This window comes from Budorcas taxicolor, chromosome 7 (assembly GCF_023091745.1).
Source record: "Budorcas taxicolor isolate Tak-1 chromosome 7, Takin1.1, whole genome shotgun sequence".
NCBI lineage: Eukaryota > Metazoa > Chordata > Mammalia > Artiodactyla > Bovidae > Budorcas > Budorcas taxicolor.
This window is the reverse complement of record NC_068916.1, coordinates 89,987,888-90,011,213: the sequence shown is the minus strand read 5'-3', so window position 1 is coordinate 90,011,213 and position 23,326 is coordinate 89,987,888. Positions and strand designations below refer to the sequence as shown.

Sequence of the window (23,326 nt, the reverse complement as noted above, 5' to 3'; positions counted from 1 at the left end):
AGGAGGAGAAGGGGATGACAGAGGATGAGATGGTTGGATGGCATCACCAACTCAATGCACATGAGTTTGGGTAGGCTCCGGGAGTTTGTGATGGACAGGGAGGCCTGGCGTGCTGCAGTCCTTTGGGTCACAAACAGTCGGACATGACTGAGCGACTGAACTGAACTAACGGTCTCTTATGGGGTCAGCTCTAACTGTGTGACTTCTTTGTCCCCCAGGTTTCAAGTGTTCACACATCTGTTTATAGAATACATTTCAAACTACTTGGCAGATATTCAGGCACCAACCTACCTCACTATTTTCAAGAGTTATGTTGCAGTGAACACTGAGGTGTTAAGAGAACACATTATAAACACGTAAAACTGTTTTTAAGCATAACAACAGATACTTTATACCACATACTGAATTTAAATTCTGCCAGACACTACAGTAGAATCTTCACATAGACATATCTCTAAACTTCATGGAAACTAACGATGAGAATCCTTATGTGATAAATGAGGAAACCGAAAGGTTGAGCTCCCTACTGGAAGTCATGCAGACAGAAGACGGAAGAGCTAGGATCGCAACACAAACGTCTCTGAACTCAAAGCCCGTTCTTATTTCCTATGGCCTTTTGAAATGTGGCAGTGATACAAAGGTCACACTCCTTCAGTTTGCTTCTGAGGCAAAGAAATCCAAATCTTTTCAAGTTCTACTTTTCCACTTTGATCTCCATCTAACTTTGTTTAGTACACTGGAGTGCCTAAGTTCCTGGAGTTAAATAAGTCATTGTAGTTTTCTGTGATGCCTCTGAAAGAGAAATTTATTAATGGGTTCTTTGAGGAGTTCATGAATTTGGACCTTGATTCTGAATGTTTTCATTTCTGTTCAAGGACTTGGTATTTATTTTCTTCTGACTGAAAAAGAAATCATTTAAAGGTTTCCAGGAAGGGAACGTCTACCATGACATTAGTGTCACTGGTTTGAGGTAAAAGAAGGAAGTTAATGGACTAAGGAAGATGGGGAGTCAGATTAGTCCCTCTGGGGAAAACCCCAGTGAAAAAACACCCTGTTTCAAAGCCCAGTATGCTCCCAGCTTGACGTTTTCTAGAATCTCGCCAGCTTTGGCTGACATAAAGATGACAGTAATCTAAACACTTCTCATCAGGGGTGTGCACAGACTACTTCCCCCTCCATTCTGGACTCATGCTCTGTGTAGGCTGAGTCTGTTCTAGTTAGCTCAACACCTTCTCCTCTTCCTTCAAATGGAGGCTGCTCCAGGGTGATTCTTCTCTTTCTCCCAAAGTCCTGGCTGGAGACAATGAGGATACATTGGAAAGTTCTGTTAATAATAACAAGACACCACTAGTCTAGAACTGACTGTCTCATTTCCCTGTGAAGAGCCTGATGGACTTCTTTTTTCTTCTTTATGGTTGTGCAGTGTGGCATGCTGGGATCTTAGTTCCCCAAGCAGGGATCAAACCTGTGCCCACTACAGTGGAAACTTGGCGTCTTATCCACTAGCCTGCCAGGAAAGTCCCGAGGCAGCTGTATTTCGAGAACAACTAATTGAAAGATACTATGTCCTCTTTTTAGAGTGAAATGTGAATTTCTCCTACAGGGACAAATAACTTATTTTTAAAATGAAAATGGTCAGTTGTGTTTTCTTTTTCTTTGTGTTCTTTTTTAAAAATTAAATTCAATATGGTTAAAATTCAAATGGAAAAACAAATCCATGACTGGTTTGGGGGCCAGGGCTTGTATTTTACATCAATCAAATGAATTTCAAACATAAAATATATTAAATTAGGATAAAATTCTGTGCTGTGAGTAGAATGGCAATACAAGTTAAAAGAGAAAAGAGAATGGTGTAAAATCTCCAACTGTAGAATAAAAGTTTGCTTTATATTTTTGAAATACAATGAATAACAGTGGGCATTAAATTGCTCTGGTACTTAAACCCTTAAACCCTAAAATTTATAATACAATAGAAATGACATTGTTTGATACTATTTAAACTCAGGACAACACCTTTAGATGCTTATTTAGATATATGCAAACAGTAACACAGGTTTTTGAGGTTGTTTAGGGACTTGGAAGATCCACTGTTCCCAGTACTTGACTTTGAGTGGCCCACAGTTAAGGCGGATCTGAGACAGGTCAAGGTTTATAAACTCAAACATCACAGTTGCAAGGGAGGCTCGCATGAATCAGTGACACAGGGCTGGTGGGCATGGGACAAACTGAAGAGCTCACGTCCTACTAGAAGAGCAGCCATTACTCAGCTCCAGTCAAGCAATGCTGTGTTAGATTTTAAGCACCTTATTGGTAGGTTTTTTTTTTTAATGAAGAAATTCTGGATTTTTATGGGATATCTCTACATTTTAAAATTTTGGCTCCAAAAAATGTTAAAAGTGCAATGAGGTTCAAATAGAACTCCCGGTTAAGCCAAATCTGGCCTGTGTGTCAACTGTGAATTCCACTGTGGATAGAATGGCAGGTGGGCTGCCCCTTTGATTTGACCATATTCTATGATGGAAAGCATCTATGGGGTAGGACTTGATTATTATAGTACCTTTCCTAAAAACAGAGGGAGCCAGTGTGAGAGACTGCTATTTTGGTCTTTTTAAGCATTTACTTCCTAAGAGAGTTTCGGGAACTCTAAGGAATGCTAAACTCAGTCTATAAGTAAGCGAGTCATTCCATGCATTCCTGAAGGGAATGCATTTAATACTTGTTATATATATAGGATCCAGATCTAATATAATTATGTTGTAGGAATTCATTTCATGCTTCCAGTGTCATAACAGCAACTGTCTGCATTGCAATGCCGGGGACATAATCTACCCTGAGAATTATTTGTAACCTGAAAGCCCCCTTTCAGCCCTAATGCGGATGAGCATTTTACACACTTGCCCCTTCCTCCTTCATGGAACTCTCTTCTCTCTAGTTCTCGTGACCTTGCTACAGTGTCCTTTGTAGGACCCTCTTCTATTCACTCTTAAGCATAAATATTATCTTGGATGTTCTTCTTCTTTCCTTTCTTTTCTCATCACGTCTTCCATTCTTCCCTCTGTTTCCTTCCTCACCTCTTTCCATCTCATCTCTTAGCTTCCACTCTTCCAGAGTAAACTCATTTCTCCCCATAGTTTCACATGTGACTCTGCACGATGCCATTCAAGATCATTAGCTCCAACCTTGATCTCTCACCAAAGATCCCAACTTGAATATTTAAGAGCCACCAGGCTGAATGATCAAATGATCGGTCTGAACTCACCAGTGTCCCCTTGAGAGCAAATAAGCGAGCGAATGCTCTATGAACGACTCCCCAGTCTCCTAGGTGAGCAGCATGAGTCTTTGCTGACTGTCGTCTCTGTGTTTCCTCAGCATTTCCCTTGTCCTTTCTCTTGCCACTTCCCAGGTTCGCGGTTTAAACCACGTTTCTTGGGGCTATGGGAATTACCTCTCAGCTTTTCTGATTTTGCTTCTAAATTTATTCTTCAGACTTCCCTAAGAGTTACTTTGCCTCAAAACCAGTGGGAACATGTTGTTCTTCTCCTCAAAAACCTCCATGGCTTACTGAGTTCTATAAAAAGCCCACCCCTTAGCGTGGCACCTGAAGAGAATTTTCTGTCATGCAGAGTGTCAGTAAGTGTTCTGCTTTTCCAAATGAATCTGTCGCTGAACGTGTTCTGGAAGCCACAGGTGAATGAAGTGGGTTTCTTTAGGACTTTTTAGATCTGCTAAAATGCTCAGCTGAATACCGAATCTCTGCAGTTTCCCACGTATATCTGATCAGGGGGACCTTTTCACTGAGCATGCCTGTGAATATCCCAAACAGGGTGCCAGCTGAAACCCAGCTGAGGAACTACAGTGATTTATCAACAAAGCAGGTAAACTACTTTCCAGACTTTGCTCCTGCTGCCTGACTTCACTCACCCCACTCCCCCTCCCCTGCAGCCCTGGGTTTTGGCTAACTCTGTTTCCTCAGCCTGTAACGCCTTTCCTCTATGCTTTACTTATGTAAACTCAATATATTCTTCAAGACACAATGGATCAGATTTTTTTGTAAATTTCCTTGAATCCTTAATAATTAATAACAACTCTTTCCACTACTTATCTTACTCTTCTTAATGTCGTGTTTGGGTGAGTGTCTATTCTGCCAAGCAAACTGTTAAATTTCACCTTTCTTTCTTTTCTTCCTTCCTCCTTCCCTCCTTCTCTTTCTTTTTTTCTCTTTCTCATTCATTCATTTTCCAACAACATCTACAAAAGGTTTACCAACTGCCAAGCACTGATCTGAACACAGGGATATATATGATAGAATGTACTTTCGAATAACTGTTTCAATAAATTCATCTGAGCACAGACATATCTTCTTGCATGTTTGTACATCTGGAAATGTAAAAGTTCACTGAACTTTTGGTAGCAGTGACAGATCAACATTTTTCTGAGAGAAAAAAAAAAGGAAAAGAAAGAAGTTGCATATTTGATTGGAAAACAACTCTCCACGGGGGTCACAGACTGGTGAAGCTGAATATATGGGAAGATCCAATGAAATACTACATATGATGGCACTTTAAAAACTGTAGAACTGTACGAGAGACACATTATGTTGCCTTTGAAAGTATCTGCTTCAAAGCTACTCCATAAGAAATTCTCTTTGGCAGGTCAGAGGCAAAACTCTCTCAGGGAGGTTGCTACCAGATTCTTACAGTGCTGAATTTATCTTAATCAGTGTTCTATCCATCAAGATTTCAGTGCACAGATATTTACATCGAGTTAAAATATGCCTTTTTCTTAGAAGCAAATTGTCAATTATTTTTAGGTTGTCTCATATTGGTGCCAAGAACAAAATATCCTAGAAGTCGGCTGGGATTAGGAATGGGTCATGGGAATTGGAATGCGCTAAGGGTGACATTGTACTTCTGAAACTTCATGGGAAGAAGATATAAATCGTAGCATAGCAAGAGTGCTTCCTTCTAATGGGTTTGAGGGTTCACATACCAGTTTTTAATGCAAATATCAAGTCATCAAACTCCTGGGACTCCTCATCGGCTACTAGTGACCCCTGGCCATATCCTCCAGAGGAAGGGAACATGGCGCCATTTTGTGGGCTTGGCTTTAAGTCAGGGCTGGCCTGACTGGCTTGCTGGAAGGATGCTGTCTCCCAGTCAGGTGGTACCTTTGGGGTTGGAAGAAAAGGAAACCATAATATGAGTACATATATATTTATCCTGAAATCTATCTGAGCTATTTATCTCTATACCTCATTACAGAGACCAAGTGAAAGGGCAGTTGAACTGTTTATAGATGTAAGACATTTAATTTTACCTGTTCTTCAGAAAAGTATGTCTTTTCATGAGACAATCTAACCTGGTAACACTAAACTATTTCTCTATAAGAATTACTTGTAGATTTCTATGCTGTTGTGTGTGGAAAAAGAGAAGTATCTTTTAACCCAATCCATACATTAATTGTTTTTCACAGAATATGTGCAAAAAATAAAAAGCTGTTAACAGTGTAAGAACTAGAAAAGAACTCTCCTAATCTTTAAGATAAAACATAGAGTTTTAAATATAGTAGCTATCTACAAGGATATACTGAATTGAAAAGAAAAGCTCTTTGATAGAATTCTAAAGTCCTCCTTTTTAAAATTTAAATGATGAAAAAGATAGTTCTATCTTGAAGTGAGTAAATATATTTGCTTCCTTTTTGGTTACTGCTTAAAAAAAAAATCCCTTAATCCTTCCTTTCCTAATGCTTTCCCTTCTCTGCGTGGCTTTTCAGAATGTTTCCGCCAGTCCCTCGCTGACAGCTGGAGCAAGGCCAATTCCAAGCTTCTGAGGAATGCAGGGCGCACTTCAGGGTATGGCTTTGTGCTACACCCGAGACAGCCCAGGCCAGGAACTGAATCGTCACAACTGCTGCCTCCCAATACAAGGTGCTCTGAGGGACTACAGGATGCCTCGCAACCGAGGAAAGTGATCTGAGGGAGGGATAAGTCAATCAGAGAAGAGGAAACCTGAAACGTTTCCTGACGCAGCAGAACATTGGACTAGCACTCTTCAGGACAGCGATGGTTCAGGACGGTTTGGCGGAGTCCTGTGAGGCTACAGACATTTTATATCTTTGCTCTCCGTTATGATGGCTGCTGAGCACTTGGACGTGGCCAGGGTGATGGATGAATTGAATTTTTACTGTTACTTAAATTTGGCTGGTTTAAAGTTAAGCAGTCACACATGGTTAATAGCTAATGTATTGCACAGTTCAGATCTAGACAGATCTAAACTGGGTAACCAATCAAAGAGACAAAAAAATTTTTTTTTTAAGATTTACTCCTGCACTGCTGATCCTGGCAATATTTGTTTCTATTGTTATCAGCTGTGATGTGAAAATAATTCAGTTTTAAGAGCTTCTGGGATATAGAAATGGTACTAGGTTGCTAAACATTTAAGGGTACTAAACATATATCCAAGTCTTTAAATATGATACTTTATTTGTGATCACTTACCTTAATTTTCACCTAACATGAATAAAATTACTTTCAAAATTTAACATGAAAGACAATAAAACATATCACTGAACAGGCAGATTATCTATTTATCTACCCACCTATATTACCTGTTTTCTTTTCAGATATATGCACTTTGATTTCTTGATTTTTTTCAGGACACACACACAAATACTGTTTCCCTTGGCTCTTTATTATAGAGACACTGATATAAGCTCTGTAAGGAATAGTAGGCAGGCACATCTTAGGCACTGCAGAAATTGTCAGGGTAACCCTCCTGACCATGTCCTCCTGGACAAATAACCTCAATACGTCTTAAAATATGAGCAGTGGTACCAGTGCTATGGCTGACACTAATGATGGGTTGGTGGCAACGTGCTTTAGACATAGGAACCCAAAACGATGTGGTCAGGAACCTTGGGAGGTTTGTTTGTTTGCTGGGATTGAATGGTGAATTGGGAGGGGCAAAGGAAGAGAGCCGTGAAAATATTTTCATGAAGGAACAGTATTTGAAACACCATTTCTGAAGCAGATTTAGTCACTGCAAGGACAGAGGAGCCCGGCGGGCTGCAGTCCATGGGGTCACAAAGAGTTGGACACAACTGAGTGACTACGCACAAAGGTCAAATTAGGAAGCTTCTGAAGAAAGAAATGACAAATTACATGCTGACTTCCCAGTACAAACCACTGGTGAGTAGAGCTCACAAAGCACAGAGGAAAAAGAATTAGATAACAGACATGGTACCACAGTAAGCACAGCAAATATCAGAGATCAGAGAATATCAGTAGGAAAAGGACCTGAAAGTTACGTGGCACCTTTTAACTTGTACTCTATAAAATGGAAAGGTTGTGTATGAGACAGACAGACAGACAGACGGAGAAGGAGAAAGGGCAAGGAGAGGCACCTCCTCCATAGCACTGATAAGATTCTGGGTGGACTTGCTGATCTCGCCCCCAGCAGCAGGCATTCCACTCCCGGGGGTGAAGAAGGTGGTGCTAGGTCCGGGGTGCCCATTCATTTCCACTGTGTAGCTGGCCTTCATAGGGCAGCACGTCTGGTTGTGCAGAATGAAATAAACCACAAAAACGTAAAGTCCCTGCAAAAGAAGAGAATACTAGCATGTTAAAGGGAAGCCTGCTACCATAGCTAAGGAATAAACATGATTGCAAGCATAGCTGCCTTTCTGCAAGTGTTCTCCAAATTCTCCCCAAAGCTGTGAATGACAGAACGTGTTTGGAGCAGGAGGCCGCTGCAAATTTTGAATGGCACAAAGGTTCTTCAATGTTATTTGAGAAAACTGCCCTCTCGCTAACAAGTCATTTTTTTCTTAGTTAAAACATCAAAACTCTGAAATCTAGCTCTTCTAATACCTGAATAGAGATCTGCAGAGAAATGTCTGTCTGATTCACTGTGTACATTTTGTTTTACAGGGCAATCTCTTGCCTTTGAAAAAATTAGTTTTTTTTTCTTCCCGCACCTATTGCACTCTCTTTTTTTTTACTTTTTTCTCAGCAAAACGGTGAGTAATGCTCCAGCCACCTTAGAGACCGAGGCAAGGGCAGGGCTAATTAAGCATTCTGCTTTTGTTTTCTATCTCACCTACTTATCTCAGTTGGAATAAAATCACTGCACAGGGATTCAGTATGGATTGCTTAATACTTAGCATGCTTCTCAGCGAACATTACATGAGGACGACAAAGTTATCTCATGCCTTCTTAACCATCTGCTGGCCCTTTAAATTCTTTTGCAATCTAGTCAAACTCGACAATTGCTCTGCTTCCGTCACAGAGAGCAACTCACATTTTGCAATTGTGTTCCAGACATTGCCTACACTGGCTTTCCTTCATGATTTCTACAAGGGGTCTACTGTATACTTCTAATCATGCTTCTATAAAGCTTGGTAATTTTGACCTTTACACTCAGCCAATAAAATATGTTAAATTGTGCCTTTTGTGTCTATTAATACTGATGTTTAAGTTTTGGAAGCAAATAAGAATCTCCTTAGTTATTAAAATTCTTATATTAATCCATAAAAATGAAAGTAAGACACACAGCCTGTTAAAGAAAAAAAAGGAGTTAATGTCAAAACTTCATAAAACACAAGTAAGTATGGTCAGTTTTGAGGTCTGCATTCTCCCATGGCCCCTAATATTTCTGGCAGTGTAGAAGCAGGAAACCAAACAATATTGTGGACTTAAGACTTGTACCTGCTGGAATAAATAGTAAAAAGTCTATTAGAAAATCCTCAAGGCACAAGAATCACAACTAACTTTTAATGGAAAATGAAATTAGAGGACAGTCTGAAAGGTAGAACACTAGCATTTGATCCCTGTTGCCATTTCTGGAATATTATTATAAATTAGGATTGTCTCCTCTTTGTACTGAAATAACCCCATCCTGAGTTGGCATCCAGTCTATATAATTAACAACTCTGTTTTGAAATCAGTGGTTTATCTGCTAAAATATTTTAAAATGCAATTACTCTAACCATAATACAAAATTAGTAACTGAAACATTAATTTCCTTTTGAATTGGGCTTGTTTTGGTTTTTTGGAAACAACATTAATATTCTAAATTACGTAGGGTAAGCGAATTAGTTTCACGTGCAAATGATGTCATGCACATTAGCAGAAACAAATCTTCCTGAAAACACACACATCCAACATTTTTCTTGTACAAGTAATTTTTCACATGGGTATGACTTAACTATATTGGCCACAGCAATAGACAAAACAGGAAAAAAAAATTAAACTGTCAGCCTTGAGAATTGTGAGAATGTCACTGATTTATTTCAGGATTTCTCTAAGTGTGACTAAGTAATGGGGTAAAAGCTAGATTGGAAAAAAAAATGTCCTAAAAATTCATCTCCAAGGACCCATTTGTTAAAACAGCAGATTCTCTCTTGTTTGTTTTTATATCAAGCCTTTTGTGCTTCAGAGGAGGAACTATCTGCTGAAAATAACTTGCATGTGAAAACTGCATATGCTGCGTTTTTTGTTGTTTTTCTTAAAAGCGTATTTACATATACAGTAAATACTCTGAACCTTTTAGATGTGTATCAGGAAATATAAACACTGTTAAAATGGAAAGAAAAGAATGTTTAAATGCAGATTGTATGACATTTGCTGTGTCCAGTTCAGGCTGGGCAAATATAGAAAAAGGACTTTCATTATCCAAAGTACTCAGCTGTGGAGGTTCCTGACCTCAGAGTAAAACCAAGTCCCTATTTCAAAAGCTGTATGTTAAATCTCAGGTTCTCCTTTGAATGCGTGTGTGTGTGTGTCTGACTCTTTGCGACCCCATGGACTACAGCCTCCCAGGCTCCTCTGTGCATGAGATTCTCCAGGCAAGAATCCTCGAGCGGGGTGCCATTTCCTCCTCCAGAGGATCTTCCCGGCCCAGGGATCGAACCCACGTCTCCCGCATTTCCTGCATTGGCAGCAGATTCCTCACCCCTGTGCTGTATGGTGTTCTGTGAAAGGATTTTATGAGAGCATCTAGAATCTCAGTTACTCAGTCCAATGTGCTGACTACCCCTATGTGCACTGCCAGGCAATGAGAGGCAAGGACAGGCCATATGGCTCCTACTCCAAGTTGCTAACAACGACAATATCCTACCAAATAACAGGTTAACTGTTTCTGAGGCAGGATATATATAATTCATCTGTCCTTCCTAGTCTTTATTTAGTGAAAGCTTACACAGAAGGAGATTCTTTCTGTGTATTGCTGTTTTTATTATTTTACTGGATTTCCTACTACAATGATGGAAAAATGCCTTCAAAAAATCTTTAGTTGGATTACATCTGGATTGGCCAGCTCTGAATTTATTTTGATGCAGGAATTTAAACTTATTAACAAGTGCTCAGTGAGACACGAAAGAGACCATAATGATCTGAAGCAGCAGTCCCCAATCTTTCTGGCACCAGGGACCAGTTTTGTGGAAGACAATTTTTCCACAGACCAGGGCCAGGGGGATGGTTCGGGGATGATTCAAGTGAATTACATTTATTGTGCATTCATCCCTATTATTATTACATCAGTTCCACCTTCGATCATTAGGCATTAGATCCTGAAGGTTAGGGACCCCTGCTCTAAAGGAGTTAATAAATACTCTTAACATCATCAGGGAGCAGATAAGTACAGGAGATTTTGGCTGCTTATCTCAGTTATTCATGTCGGTTCCACACAAGATGGGAAAGAATCAACATTGCCATTTAACAAATTCACCCAGGAAGCGGTGGCAGAGGAGAAGTGGGGAAACGTGAAGTTGACTAAGCTGCTTGTCTCTGAAGGAAGTGAAGTCTCAGAGTTTCATACTGATTCGGAGACCTCATCTAAGCGTCCCCTCTGAGGCCCAAGATGCAGCCCTCAGCTAAGAACAGTTAAGCTTTTAAAAACTTGTAAAAAGATCTCAGAGGAGGGCTTCCCTTGTGGCTCAGTGGTAAAGAAAAGGCAGGAGACACGGGTTCGATCCCTGATCCAGGCAGATCCCACATGTTGCTCCCCCAAGGCGCAGAGCATCTAAGTCTGTGTGCCACAACGACTGAGACTGTGCTCCAGAGCCCAGGAGACACAACTGCTGAAGCTCTAGAGCCTGTGCTCTCTAAGAAGATAAGCCTCCGCAATGGGAAGCCTGTGTACCACAACCAGAGAAAAGCCCGCCCAGCTACAAAGGCCCAGCACAGCCAAAAATAAACAAATAAGTCGGGGAAGACAAAGATCTCAGGAGGGTAACACCAGGTATCAAGCCATAACTAAAGGCACTCTGTCTTAGTCAGCAGTCCTTTTTGTCTCTGTTTTCTCATCCCATAATTTCTTCAGGTTACAAAAAAAGTGGTTAGATGGCCAAGAGGCATGTGAAAAGACGCTCAACACTGCTCATTATTGGAGAAATGCAAGTCAAACCTACAATGAGGTACCACGTGACACCGGCCACAATGGCATCATCAAAAAATCTACCAACAATAACGGCTGGAGAGGGTGTGGAGAAAAGGGAACCCTCTTACACTGTTGGCGAGAATGTAAATTGTGGAGGCCAGTATGGAGGTTGCTTAAAAAGCTAAACATAGAACTGCCATAGGACCCAGCAATCCACTACTGGGCGTGTACCCTGAGAACACCATAACTCAAAACAGACGCATGCATCCCAGTCTTCACTGTAGCACTATTTACAATAGCCAGGGCATGAAAGCAGCCTAGATGTCCATTCACAGATGAATGGTAAAACAGATGTGGTACCTATATACAATGGGATATTACTCAGCCGTAAAAAGGAACGAAATTGAGTCAGTTGGAGTGATGCGGATGAAGCTAGAGCCAGTCATACAGAGTGAAGTAAGTAAGAAAGAGAAAAGCAAATGCTGTATACTCACACATATGTACAGAAAAATGGTACTGATGAGCCTATTTGCAGGGCAGGAATGGAGGTGCAGACATAGGGAACAGACTTTCGGACACAGCGTGTTGGGGAAGGAGAGGGAGGGATGAATTAAGAGAGTAGCATTGAGATATACATACTGCCATGAGTAAAATATTAATAGACAGTGGGAAGCTGCCATGTATAGCACAGGCAGCTCAGCTCTGTTCTCTGTGATGACCTAGAGGGGTGGAATAGGAGGGTGGGAGGGAGGATCGAAAGGGAGAGTATACATGCATAGATGTGACTGATTCACGATGTTATACAGCAGAAACTAACACAACAGTGTAAAGCAATTGTATTCCAATAAAAAAAAGAAAAGAAAAATCAAATACAGTAAATGAACCAACCCACTTAACAGCTGCCCAAGCTCATACCTTTAGTTTTATTTGTCTCTAAATAATGTGACACATAAGTTCATTATTTTGTCTGCGTTCTGAATGCTGGCCTGCACGCACAGCCAGTTGGAGCGAGTGTGACAAACCCCATGCTACGTCCTCCACCTGTGAGCATGGACACACCCACACAGCAAGAGCTCTCAGCAAGCCTGAGCTAAATGTGTCCCACATCCTGACATATTGATTCCATGTGGCCTCTATTTCTAATATTTATTTTAGTTTCTGGCAAAATGCTATTATATATGATAAAAATATACCTGTGACAGTACCTAGCAAGCCATTAAAACACAAAGAACTGACTCAGTCTACATATTAAAAAACAGGGCTTTTCCGGTGGCGCAGATGGTAAAGACTCCTCCTGCAATATTAAATTATAGTTTATATCAATGTTATAATATAAAACACATATTTTATATTAAAATGTAAATTTTATAAATATGTGTTTTATATTAAAATATAAATTTAAGATTATAAAATTTAAATTTTATATATTTTATAAAATTTAAAGTTTATATACAGCACTTAAATATTTGAGGAATAAAAAGCTGGACACCTATAAGCAATGAAAGATTGGACTTATAGACACCACAGATCTCATGGATGCCATGAGAGCTGATGAACAACTGAGCTATCAGTAGCTGGAACTGATTATGATGAGGCATATCATGACTCAGAGAATTTGAAAATACAGGAAGAGGTTTGGCTAATACAAAATTCCAGTGGATTAAGATGAAAAAAAGACCGATTAAAGGACTAAAAGAAGATAATCGGTAAGAAAAATACTCAAGAATTGGTAGTTACTATCTGTGAAAAAGGGAATTCAATGAATGTAACGGAAGAGGAATGAAAACATATAACATTAACACAAGAAAAGGTTCCTGGAAAAAAACAAAAATTTTAATCCACAGATTGAAAGTATTAACTATAATACCATGTTCAGTTCAGTTCAGTTCAGCTGCTCAGTCGTGTCTGACTCTTCGCGACCCCATGAATCGCAGCACGCCAGGCCTCCCTGTCCATCACCATCTCCTGGAGTTCACTCACATTCACCTCCATCAAGTCAGTGATGCCATCTAGCCGTTTCATCCTCTGTTGACCCCTTCTCCTCCTGCCCCCAATCTCTCCCAGCATAGGAGTCTTTTCCAATGAGTCAACTCTTCACATGAGGTGGCCAAAGTCCTGGAGTTTCAGCTTTAGCATCATTCCTTCCAAAGAAATTCCAGGGGTGATCTCCTTCAGAATGGACTGGTTGGATCTCCTTGCAGTCCAAGGGACTCTCAAGAGTCTTCTCCAGCACCACAGTTCAAAAGTATCAATTCTTCGGGGCTCAGCATTCTTCACAGTCCAACTCTCACATCCATACATGATCACAGGAAAAACCATATCCTTGACGAGACGGACCTTTGTTGGCAAAGTAATGTCTCTGCTTTTCAACATGCTGTTTAGGTTGGTCATAACTTTTCTTCCAAGGAGTAAGCGTCTCTTAATTTCATGGCTGCAGTCACCATCTGCAGTGATTTTGGAGCCCCCAAAAATAAAGTCTGACACTGTTTCCCCATCTATTTCCCATGAAGTGATGGGACTGGATGCCATAATCTTCGTTTTCTGAATGTTGAGCTTTAAGCCAACTTTTCCGCTCTCCTCTTTCACTTTCAAGAGGCTTTTTAGTTCCTCTTCACTTTCTGGCATAAGGATGGTGTCATCTGCATATCTGAGGTTATTGATATTTCTCCCGGCAATCTTGATTCCAGCTTGTGCTTCTTCCAACCCAGCGTTTCTCATTGATGTACTCTGCATAGAAGTTAAATAAGCAGGGTGACAATATACAGCCTTGACGTACTCCTTTTCCTATTTGGAACCAGTCTGTTGTTCCATGTCCAGTTCTCACTGTTGCTTCCTGACCTGCATATAGGTTTCTCAAGAGGCAGGTCAGGTGGTCTGGTATTCCCATCTCTCTCAGAATTTTCCACAGTTTATTGTGATACACACAATCAAAGGCTTTGGCATAGTCAATAAAGCAGAAATAGATGTTTTTCTGGAACTCTCTTTCTTTTTCCATGATCCAGCGGATGTTGGCAATTTGATCTCTGGTTCCTCTGCCTTTTCAAAAAACAGCTTGAATATCTGGAAGTCCACGGTTCACGTATTACTGAAGCCTGGCTTGGAGAATTTTGAGCATTACTTTACTAGCATGTGAGATGAGTGACATTATGCAGTAGTTTAAGCATTCTTTGGCATTGCTTTTCTTTGGGATTGGAATGAAAATTGACCTTTTCCAGTCCTGTGGCCACTGCTGAGTTTTCCAAATTTGCTGGCATATTGAGTGCAGCACTTTCATAGCATCGTCTTTCAGGATTTGAAATAGCTCAACTGGAACTCCATCACCTCCACTAGCTTTGTTCATAGTGATGCTTTCTAAGGCCCACTTGACTTCACATTCCAGGATGTCTGGCTCTAGGTGAGTGGTCACACCATCGTGATCATCTGGGTCGTGAAGATCTTTTTTGTACAGTTCTTCTGTGTATTCTTGCCACCTCTTCTTAATATCTTCTGCTTCTGTGAGGTCCATACCATTTCTGTCCTTTATCGAGCCCATCTTTACATGAAATGTTCCCTTGGTATCTCGAATTTTCTTGAAGAGATCTCTAGTCTTTCCCATTCTGTTTTCCTCTATTTCTTTGCATAGATCGCGGAGGAAGGCTTTCTTATCTCTTCTTGCTATTCTTTGGAACTCTGCATTCAGATGCTTATATCTTTCCTTTTCTCCTTTGCTTTTCACAGCTATTTTTAAGGCCTCCTCAGACAGCCATTTTGCTTTTTTGCATTTCTTTTCCATGGGGATGGTCTCGATCCCTGTCTCCTGTACAATGTCATGAACCTCAGTCCATAGTTCATCAGGCACTCTATCTATCAGATCTAGTCCCTTAAATCTATTTCTCACTTCCACTGTATGATCATAAGGGATTTGATTTAGGTCACGCCTGAATGGTCTAGTGGTTTTCCCTACTTTCTTTGATTTAAGTCTGAATTTGGCAATAAGGAGTTCATGATCTGAGCCACAGTCAGCTCCTGGTCTTGCTTTTGCTGACTGTATAGAGCTTCTCCACCTTTGGCTGCAAAGAATATAATCAATCTGATATTGGTGTTGACCATCTGGTGATGCCCACGTGTAGAGTCTTCTCTTGTGTTGTTGGAAGCGGGTGTTTGCTATGACCAGTGAGTTCTCTTGGCAAAACTCTATTAGTCTTTGCCCTGCTTCATTCCGCATTCCAAGGACAAATTTGCCTGTTACTCCAGGTGTTTCTTGACTTCCTACTTTTGCATTCCAGTCCCCTATAATGAAAAGGACATCTTTTTTGGGTGTTAGTTCTAAAAGATATTGTAGGTCTTCATAGAACCGTTCAACTTCAGCTTCTTCAGCGTTACTGACTGGCGCATAGACTTTGATTACTGTGATACTAAATGGCTGTCCTTGGAAATGAACAGAGATCATTCTGTCGTTCTTGAGATTGCATCAAAGTACCGCATTTCGGACTCTTTTGTTGACCATGATGGCTACTCCATTTCTTCTAAGGGATTCCATGTACCAGGAAAATTTTGATATAGATTCCTTGATATCACATCATAGCCTTACTAGGTGTTAAACTTTAAGAGATTCCAAAAGAAAACAAGCCAGTCTGTTAATAAATGGTAAATTTTAGCCTGCCTTCAGACTTCTTTACATCAGCTTTTAGTGTTAAAAGATAATGGAGCAATATTTATTTAGTTCTGTGGGAGAAAGAATATTATATTCAGCCAATATAGCATTTGAAATTATCAAACTTAAAGACAATGCTGGGAATGCAGCATTCATAAATTTTCTTGGGTAAAAAACTTAAAAACCAAACTACATGATACTGAAATATAACTAATAAAGAGAGGACCTGTCCATACCAATGAAAAAACAGAATTCAGTAATGATGATGGCAAAAGGATCATGGAAAAGGTACTACCATCTATGCATTTAGATACTGGAATAATCTTACAATTATGAGAATTATATTTATAGATTTAAATGTAAATGTTAAGCCCAGACAATGGAAAATATATTATATTAACCCTATATATATATATATACACCCCTATATATATGTGTGTGTGTATGTGTATATATACACACACACCTAATGTTTGGAAGAGTGAAATGGGAGGAGACCTGAGCATTGATGATTTTATTATCTTTTACAGTATGTAGTCAAGTTGATACTATAAAATTGAAATACCTAGGTCATAAAAAACAGTGATTCCAATCCTTTACTGTCTTTATAATTTCTTAAGAGAGACCTTTTATCTTTCTTGTGATGATCAGAATGTATTTTGTGGTACAGAAGCATTTTTTGATGTTTAAGAATTATTTGTCTTCCATTTTAGCTTTTCTCATGACAAATTCAAATAAACTGAAATTAAATTTTGTATATTATAGAAACTATAATATGGTCACATATTTAAAACATTTATAAGTAGGCATCTAATCATATTTAGTATGTCTAGAAATGATGTTCAGATATGAACATAATTTTTTTATTTTAAATGTGATTTTTACTTTAAAATAGTCAACAGTCTGCAACAAAATGACATATAATATATAAAGTCGGAATGATTTGTTAAATAAACCTTTATAAGTAATGACTTACTTGCTCTTTCCAGTGTTCTCCATTAATTTTCATAGAATTAGATTTCTCTCCCATCATTTCCCTTTCCCTTCAATCTGTATAACTTCTTTTTAGCATTTCCTGATGCTCAGATTTTTTGGAAATAAATTCTTTCAGTTTTTGCCTGAAAGTGTTTTTATTGTACCTTTCTGTTAGAGGGATATTGTCACTGGATATAGATTTGCAGGTTAACAGGTTTTGTTTGTTTGTTTGTTATAGGACTTTAAAGGGGTCATTCCATTGTCTTCTGGTTTCCAGTTTCTGATGAGAATAGTATTAACTTCTATTATGATTTTCTTGAATACAATGTTCCCTTCACTTCCCCAAGCTGCCCTCATGATCCGCTATTCAGATTCTCAAGAATTTGACTATGATATGCCTAGGGATACTTTTCTTTGCTTGGGATCCTCTAAGCAATTTGGATTTGTGGTTTGTGCTAATAAACTTGGAAAATTCCTGGACATCATAATAGTCACTTAATATTTATGAAGATTACTTATGGATGAAGTTTGAAGTGATTTTAACAGTTTTTAATCTTTATATTTTTATTATTTGTTTCAATTCCTATAATAAATCTTTATCAATTTTCTAAAAACAATGATTAAAAAATAGTCTAAGCAAATCTGTCAATATATTAGTAGTGATCAAGTCTACATAAACAGTATATAGACACAAGGACCATTTATTAATACTGTTTTTTTCTGTTTTTAAAACTTTGAAGCACAATAATATTAAAATAGTAGGAAGAACGGTTTTGGAGACCTAAGGAAAATGTGCCATTTCAAAATCTCCAGGTATATGTTAATTCTGTTATGAAAAATAGTTAAGAAATAGTCAGTACAGTCCTACAAGTGGCCTAATCAAAACCACCTATCTTTTGTTTTTTTTTTTTTTTTTTTTTTTTTTTTTTTTTTCATTTGAGGTATCAGCCATAATGATCTATAATCAAAAAACCACCTATCTTTTGGATAGCCTAAGAAAGAGCACAGAACAATGCAGCCTAAAGAACTTAGAAGAATGAAATCTTCAATAAAATTAGGCTATATTTTTTCAACTCAAAAATTACAAATTTGAGATTACAAAAAAAGAATATCTTTGATTCAGTGATAACTGCCTAGAAAGCAAGACATTATCTCCAGTTAGTTCACTGATGTAATTTTTAGTTCATAGTAAGGTCCTTGGCACCCAGAAGGAGCTTAAGAAATATTTGTTAAATAAGAGATTCTGGCTTTGAATTTTCATTAGTGACAGACAGTAGGATGGGGTGGGGACGGGCAGGTGTTGGTTCTAGTCCTCTAATTTTCTCACCATAGTTAGGTAATTTGGGAGTTGCTCAATACAAATTTGCTTTGGCTCAGGCTTTGTGTTTCTCACATTCCATGTGCCAAGACTCTCTTACAGGAGAATGAACACCCACTGATGGCTGGTCTCTGCTCTTCTGGGTCTGTGCCCCTCTGGTGGTGGGCTTGCTTGGCACTGAACCTCCAGGTGACTTCCTGGCTGTGTCTGGCTTCTCTGCTGGACCTGAGTTTGCATATTGCTGCTGCCTTTTCTTGTGACTCCTTCTCCTTAAAGGGCTTCACAGCTTCTGCTTTCGCTCTCTGCTTGGCAGACACTCCTGTGAAGTCTCCGTGATTTCTTGCTTCTGGCGTCACACAGAGCTGCTGACCTACTGCTGTTTTGCATCACCAAGTGACTTAGCAGCAGAGACAAGGGATTTCATACCAATGACAGGATTGAAAAGACCAATACTGTATTTATGCGTCTGTACATTTTCTTCAGGTGTGAGAAAACTAGGAATTTCATCTTTCATTGATTCACATTTTTTTCAACAGCTCTTTTTTGCAATTTAACTTGCTTTTGTTAATGTTCCTATTTACAATAAGATTCTTCAATCTGAAGTGTGCATTAAATATATAGAGAAAAGGAAAATAAGTGAGTCATCTTGATGGCCACCGGCTCTCAGTGCAATTGAAACATTTAGAATGCTTTGGGAACAACTATCACTCAAACGCTCCTAAAAATATTTGGATGGGATCAGTAATTACCTAGTGTTCACCATGGGTTATATCAAGTTCTTCTAAAATTCCTTACTAATTTAAGGGCCACTATTCAGAAAAAGAGAGTAAATGGAAGTTCAGTTAGCTTAGTCTGCTGGCTTCAGAGATGTTTGTAACTAAATTATCTGGGTCGCATGGCTTCACTTTCAGGGTGAGACCGATGTCTATTCTAAATTTTGTAAATCCTAGGAGCAACAATTCTGTTTGTTTCTTTAAACCAGAAATATCCAGATTATAGATAAGATACCTTTTGCTTAATACAACTAAAGTTTCTATCTGCAATTTAAGAACCTTTTTCTCTATGTGTCATTTAGGGGCAGGAGAAACATTTGGTCAGTCTTTTTTGGGATGGATACTCATGAATCAAAAGACAATTATTCGGTTATGCCTCAGCAATTTCATCTCCAGATGGCATGGTCCCCATCCTTCAGTTTTTCCTCTTGAACCTTGTCCTACAGGACTTTATCGCAGAGACTCTCAAGGTTCTTTATGCTTCTGTTAAGTTTCAAAGCATGGCATGCTAATCAGTTGTGATACTACTTATCAGGAGCCAGACTCTTTCTGACAAGATACAAGGAACTGAAAATTAAAGTTGTTTTTTTCTGTAAAGTTACAACAACACAAGCCCCTGCCCCCACCAACACCCTGCTTTGAGAGTTCCCAGATAAGAACATGTTCAGAAGGACATACTGAGTTGGGTGGCAGGACTGAGAACAGACAAGGCTGAAAGTGATCATAAGAGTACTGAGGTGGAACTAAAGAGTGGAGGAGAGGTTTGGAATTGGAGGGTAATTTTTAAAGGTTTTAATAGAAAGTGGAGAAGAGATTCGAGTTGGATTAAGCTTTGAACATGAAAAATAGTTTTAACTGAAATTACAAAAATTGCCAAACTGTACCATGACTATTTAAACACTGTTATATTTACAAGAACCTTAAAACATAGTTTGAAATCATTTTTGGTTTACTTTGAGAAATCTCTGTCATAGGGATTGGAAATACCCAGAATCTGTAAAAATACTATTATTATTAATAATAATAACAATGACAATAATAAAATAGTTAAAGTGAGTTGTTTTCTTGTTTCTGGGGTGGTTTTTCTATGCAGAACAGATTATGCAAAAGTTTACTATTATTAATAGTCTTGTCTAATAGTAAAGTCTGTAGCGAGTCAAGCAGAATCAGCCCTTTTGTACACTTAGAGCAAATCACACACATGGAAAATCAGCAAGATGAACACTTTAAATATATTATCATTTTATTTGTCAATTATACCTAAACAAAGCTGAAAAAAGCCTATAATAGCGAATAGGACAAATCACTGATATGTCTAACAACATGAATGATCTCAAAATCAGCATGCTGGATAAAAGAGTCAGTCATAAAGAAGTGCCCACTGTATGATTCTATTTATACAAAATTCTAGAAACCACAAATTACTATACAGTGACAGAAAGCAGATCAGTGGCTCCCTGGCTATCGGAGCAAAGGGAAGGATGGTCTGCAGAGCGGCCTGGGGAATTTTTGTGGGGAGATGGAAATGTTCTCTGTCTTGACTGTGGTTTCACAAGTGTGTAGCCACCTGGTTTCTTAAAGGCTGAAGAACAAAATAGGGTTTTGAATTTGCTGTTTTAATAAAGTGAACACTTATCTTTTAAACCAAGGGGTCAGCAAACTTTTCCTGAAGGCAGTCACATAGTGAATATTTTAGACTTAGGAGGGCATATGGTCTCTGTCAAAACTACATTGAAATTTGTCCATACAATTTTCCCAGGTCATAAAATATTATTCTCCTTTTTACTTCTCCTAACATTTATAAATGAAAAAGCCATCCATAACACTGTAAGAGGACTTCCCTGGTGGCACAGCGGATAAGAATTTGCCTGCCAATACAGGGTATACAAATTCAATCGCTGATCTGGGTAGATTCCACCTGCCATGAAGCAACTAAGCCTGTGTGCCCAAACTACTGAGCCAGCTCTGGATCCTGGAAGCTGAACATTCTAGAGCCTGTGCTTCGCAACAAGAGGAACCACTTCAATGAGAAGCCCAAGCACTGCAATGAAGAGCAATCCCTATTTGCCACAGCCATGACCACCCTAGAGAGCATATTAAAAAGCAGAGACATTACTTTGCCAACAAAGGTCTGTCTAGCCTAGTCAAAGCTATGGTTATTCCAGTAGTCATGTATGGATGTGAGAGCTGGACTATAAAGAAAGCTGAGTGCCAAAGAACTGATGCCTTTGAACTGTGGTGTTGGAGAAGACTCTTGAGAGTCCCTTGGGCTGCAAGGAGATCCAACCAGTCCATCCTAAAGGAAATCAGTCCTGAATATTCATTGAAAGGACTGATGCTGAAGCTGAAACTCCAATACTTCGGCCACTTGATGGAAAGAACTGACTCACTGGAAAAGACCCTGATGCTGGGAAAGGTTGAAGGCGGGAGGAGAAGGGGACAACAGAGGATGAGATGGTTGCATGGCATCACTGACTCAAGAGACATGAGTTTGGGTAGACTCCAGGAGTTGGTGATGGACAGGGAGGCCTGGTGTGCTGCAGTCCATGGGGTGAAAAGAGTCAGACACAACTGAGCAACTGAACTGAACTGACAGAAAGCCCATGCAGCAATGGACACCTAGTGCAGCCCAAAATTAAAAACAAACAAAAAACACGGTGAGAACTTTTCAACACAGTTTTTGGTCAGAATCCTTTAAATTGCCTTTTCAACAGTCCTCCAAAATTTAGCATTCAGGTATTTGTTAACAACTCTATGGATTCATTTTAATTGTTTGGACAGTGACAGGCGACCAAAGAAAAGGGCTGATGATGACGAAAAGGGAAAATTGACTTAGAGCCCATAAAAGTAAGAGAGGAAAGAGAAGGGATCATTCTGCTGTGGAAACTAAGTGAAATATCACCCACACTGATGTGAAAATAAATATGATCATTGTAAGTACTAGACAGGAGGTCAGGAGAAAGTTAGAGAGAAAGTTAGAGACTTAAGGACAGAAATAGCTGTGCACTGTTAAAAGCTGAAGCCATTATGGGTGTATGATTTCTTTTTAAGGAAGACACTGAACATAGAGGAAAATGCTGAGTGCTCAGGACTCAGCACAGCTGTAGGACATGAACAGGAAGAATCACTTAAGTAAACAAGAAACTACCAACTGGTCAGGCAGGTCAGATGAGAGGCCAGCCACAACTGACTACACTGGGGACCCCAAGACAAGACTCAGCTCCAGGAGGGTGAGGGGGTCCACATCACTATAAACAGATGTTAAGAAGACGTGAAAAGAGCCATTTTTTGTCACTGCAGATGCAACCATTATCTGGGAAAAACTCAAGCAGATCATTCCCTATCCTAAGAGGACTTGTCCCGTGATAGCACTATATATTACATATTTCAGTCTATTCTCATCCCATCCAGAGAGCAGTAAGAAGAGATTTAAATACCTAATACACAGAGTTGTTAAGAAAAAGGGTAACCTGAGGTTAGAGAATGATCTGACTCATGACATGAGATCAGCCAGTTTGATATATCTACATGCTGATACTGGATGGGAGTTTTCTTCCCTCCACTTTACCCACTTCAATTCATTATTATTCTCATTCAGAGCAAAAGACTGCAGAGCACAGAGTTTAATACCTTTAAACTGTGAACTTCAGGCATTCCATCTGAAGATACTGAATGAATGTTGACAATTTCACATTTGCTACAATGGGTGTTTCTTCCTGCCAATTTCAGGTCACCTCTGATACCGAGGTCCCTTTGGGAGATGCCCAATTTTTTGTACTTTTGACTTATTCCTGTCCCACAGGTTGCTGAAGGCAGCCAGCCAGCCAATGACTCATAACTACTGGGCTTCTACATCTTTTATGCTGCTTTTGAAAGGAAAAAAAAATCTAGTAAGCTTTGAAGAAATTATGCATTTCATCATAACATGGTTAGTCAAATATCAAAGATGATCTAAACGGCCTTGTTTTAGAAATATTTTTGGATGAATCAATTCCAAAATAAGGACACAGTCCGTGTAGACTTTTATAGAAATGTGGAACTCAACATCTTATGATCCACTGTACTGGAAACAGGTATAAATTTTGCACTGAGGAGATAGAAAGAGACTTATCACAATTGGTAAGACTGGCAAATTCTGAGATATCTCACCAGCAGATAAAAACTCCGAGTTACTACACTTCTGGGAATCTTTATATTTACAGATTGGAGTTAATACAACATGTAAACAGAAATCAATAATTCCAGATGTCTT

The 23,326-nt window shown here is 39.2% G+C and overlaps 1 protein-coding gene across 1 annotated transcript in view; it reads right to left on the bottom strand.

Annotated features, from left to right (window-relative positions):
• ADGRV1 (adhesion G protein-coupled receptor V1) overlaps positions 1-23,326 on the bottom strand; it is a 535,827-nt gene that overhangs the window by 4,161 nt on the left and 508,340 nt on the right. The window contains exons 88-89 of the mRNA XM_052643554.1: positions 7,402-7,593; positions 4,990-5,167 (exon numbers count right to left, since the gene is read on the bottom strand). Coding sequence (XP_052499514.1) covers positions 4,990-5,167; positions 7,402-7,593 — 370 coding nt within the window. The remainder of the gene's footprint in view (positions 1-4,989; positions 5,168-7,401; positions 7,594-23,326) is intronic.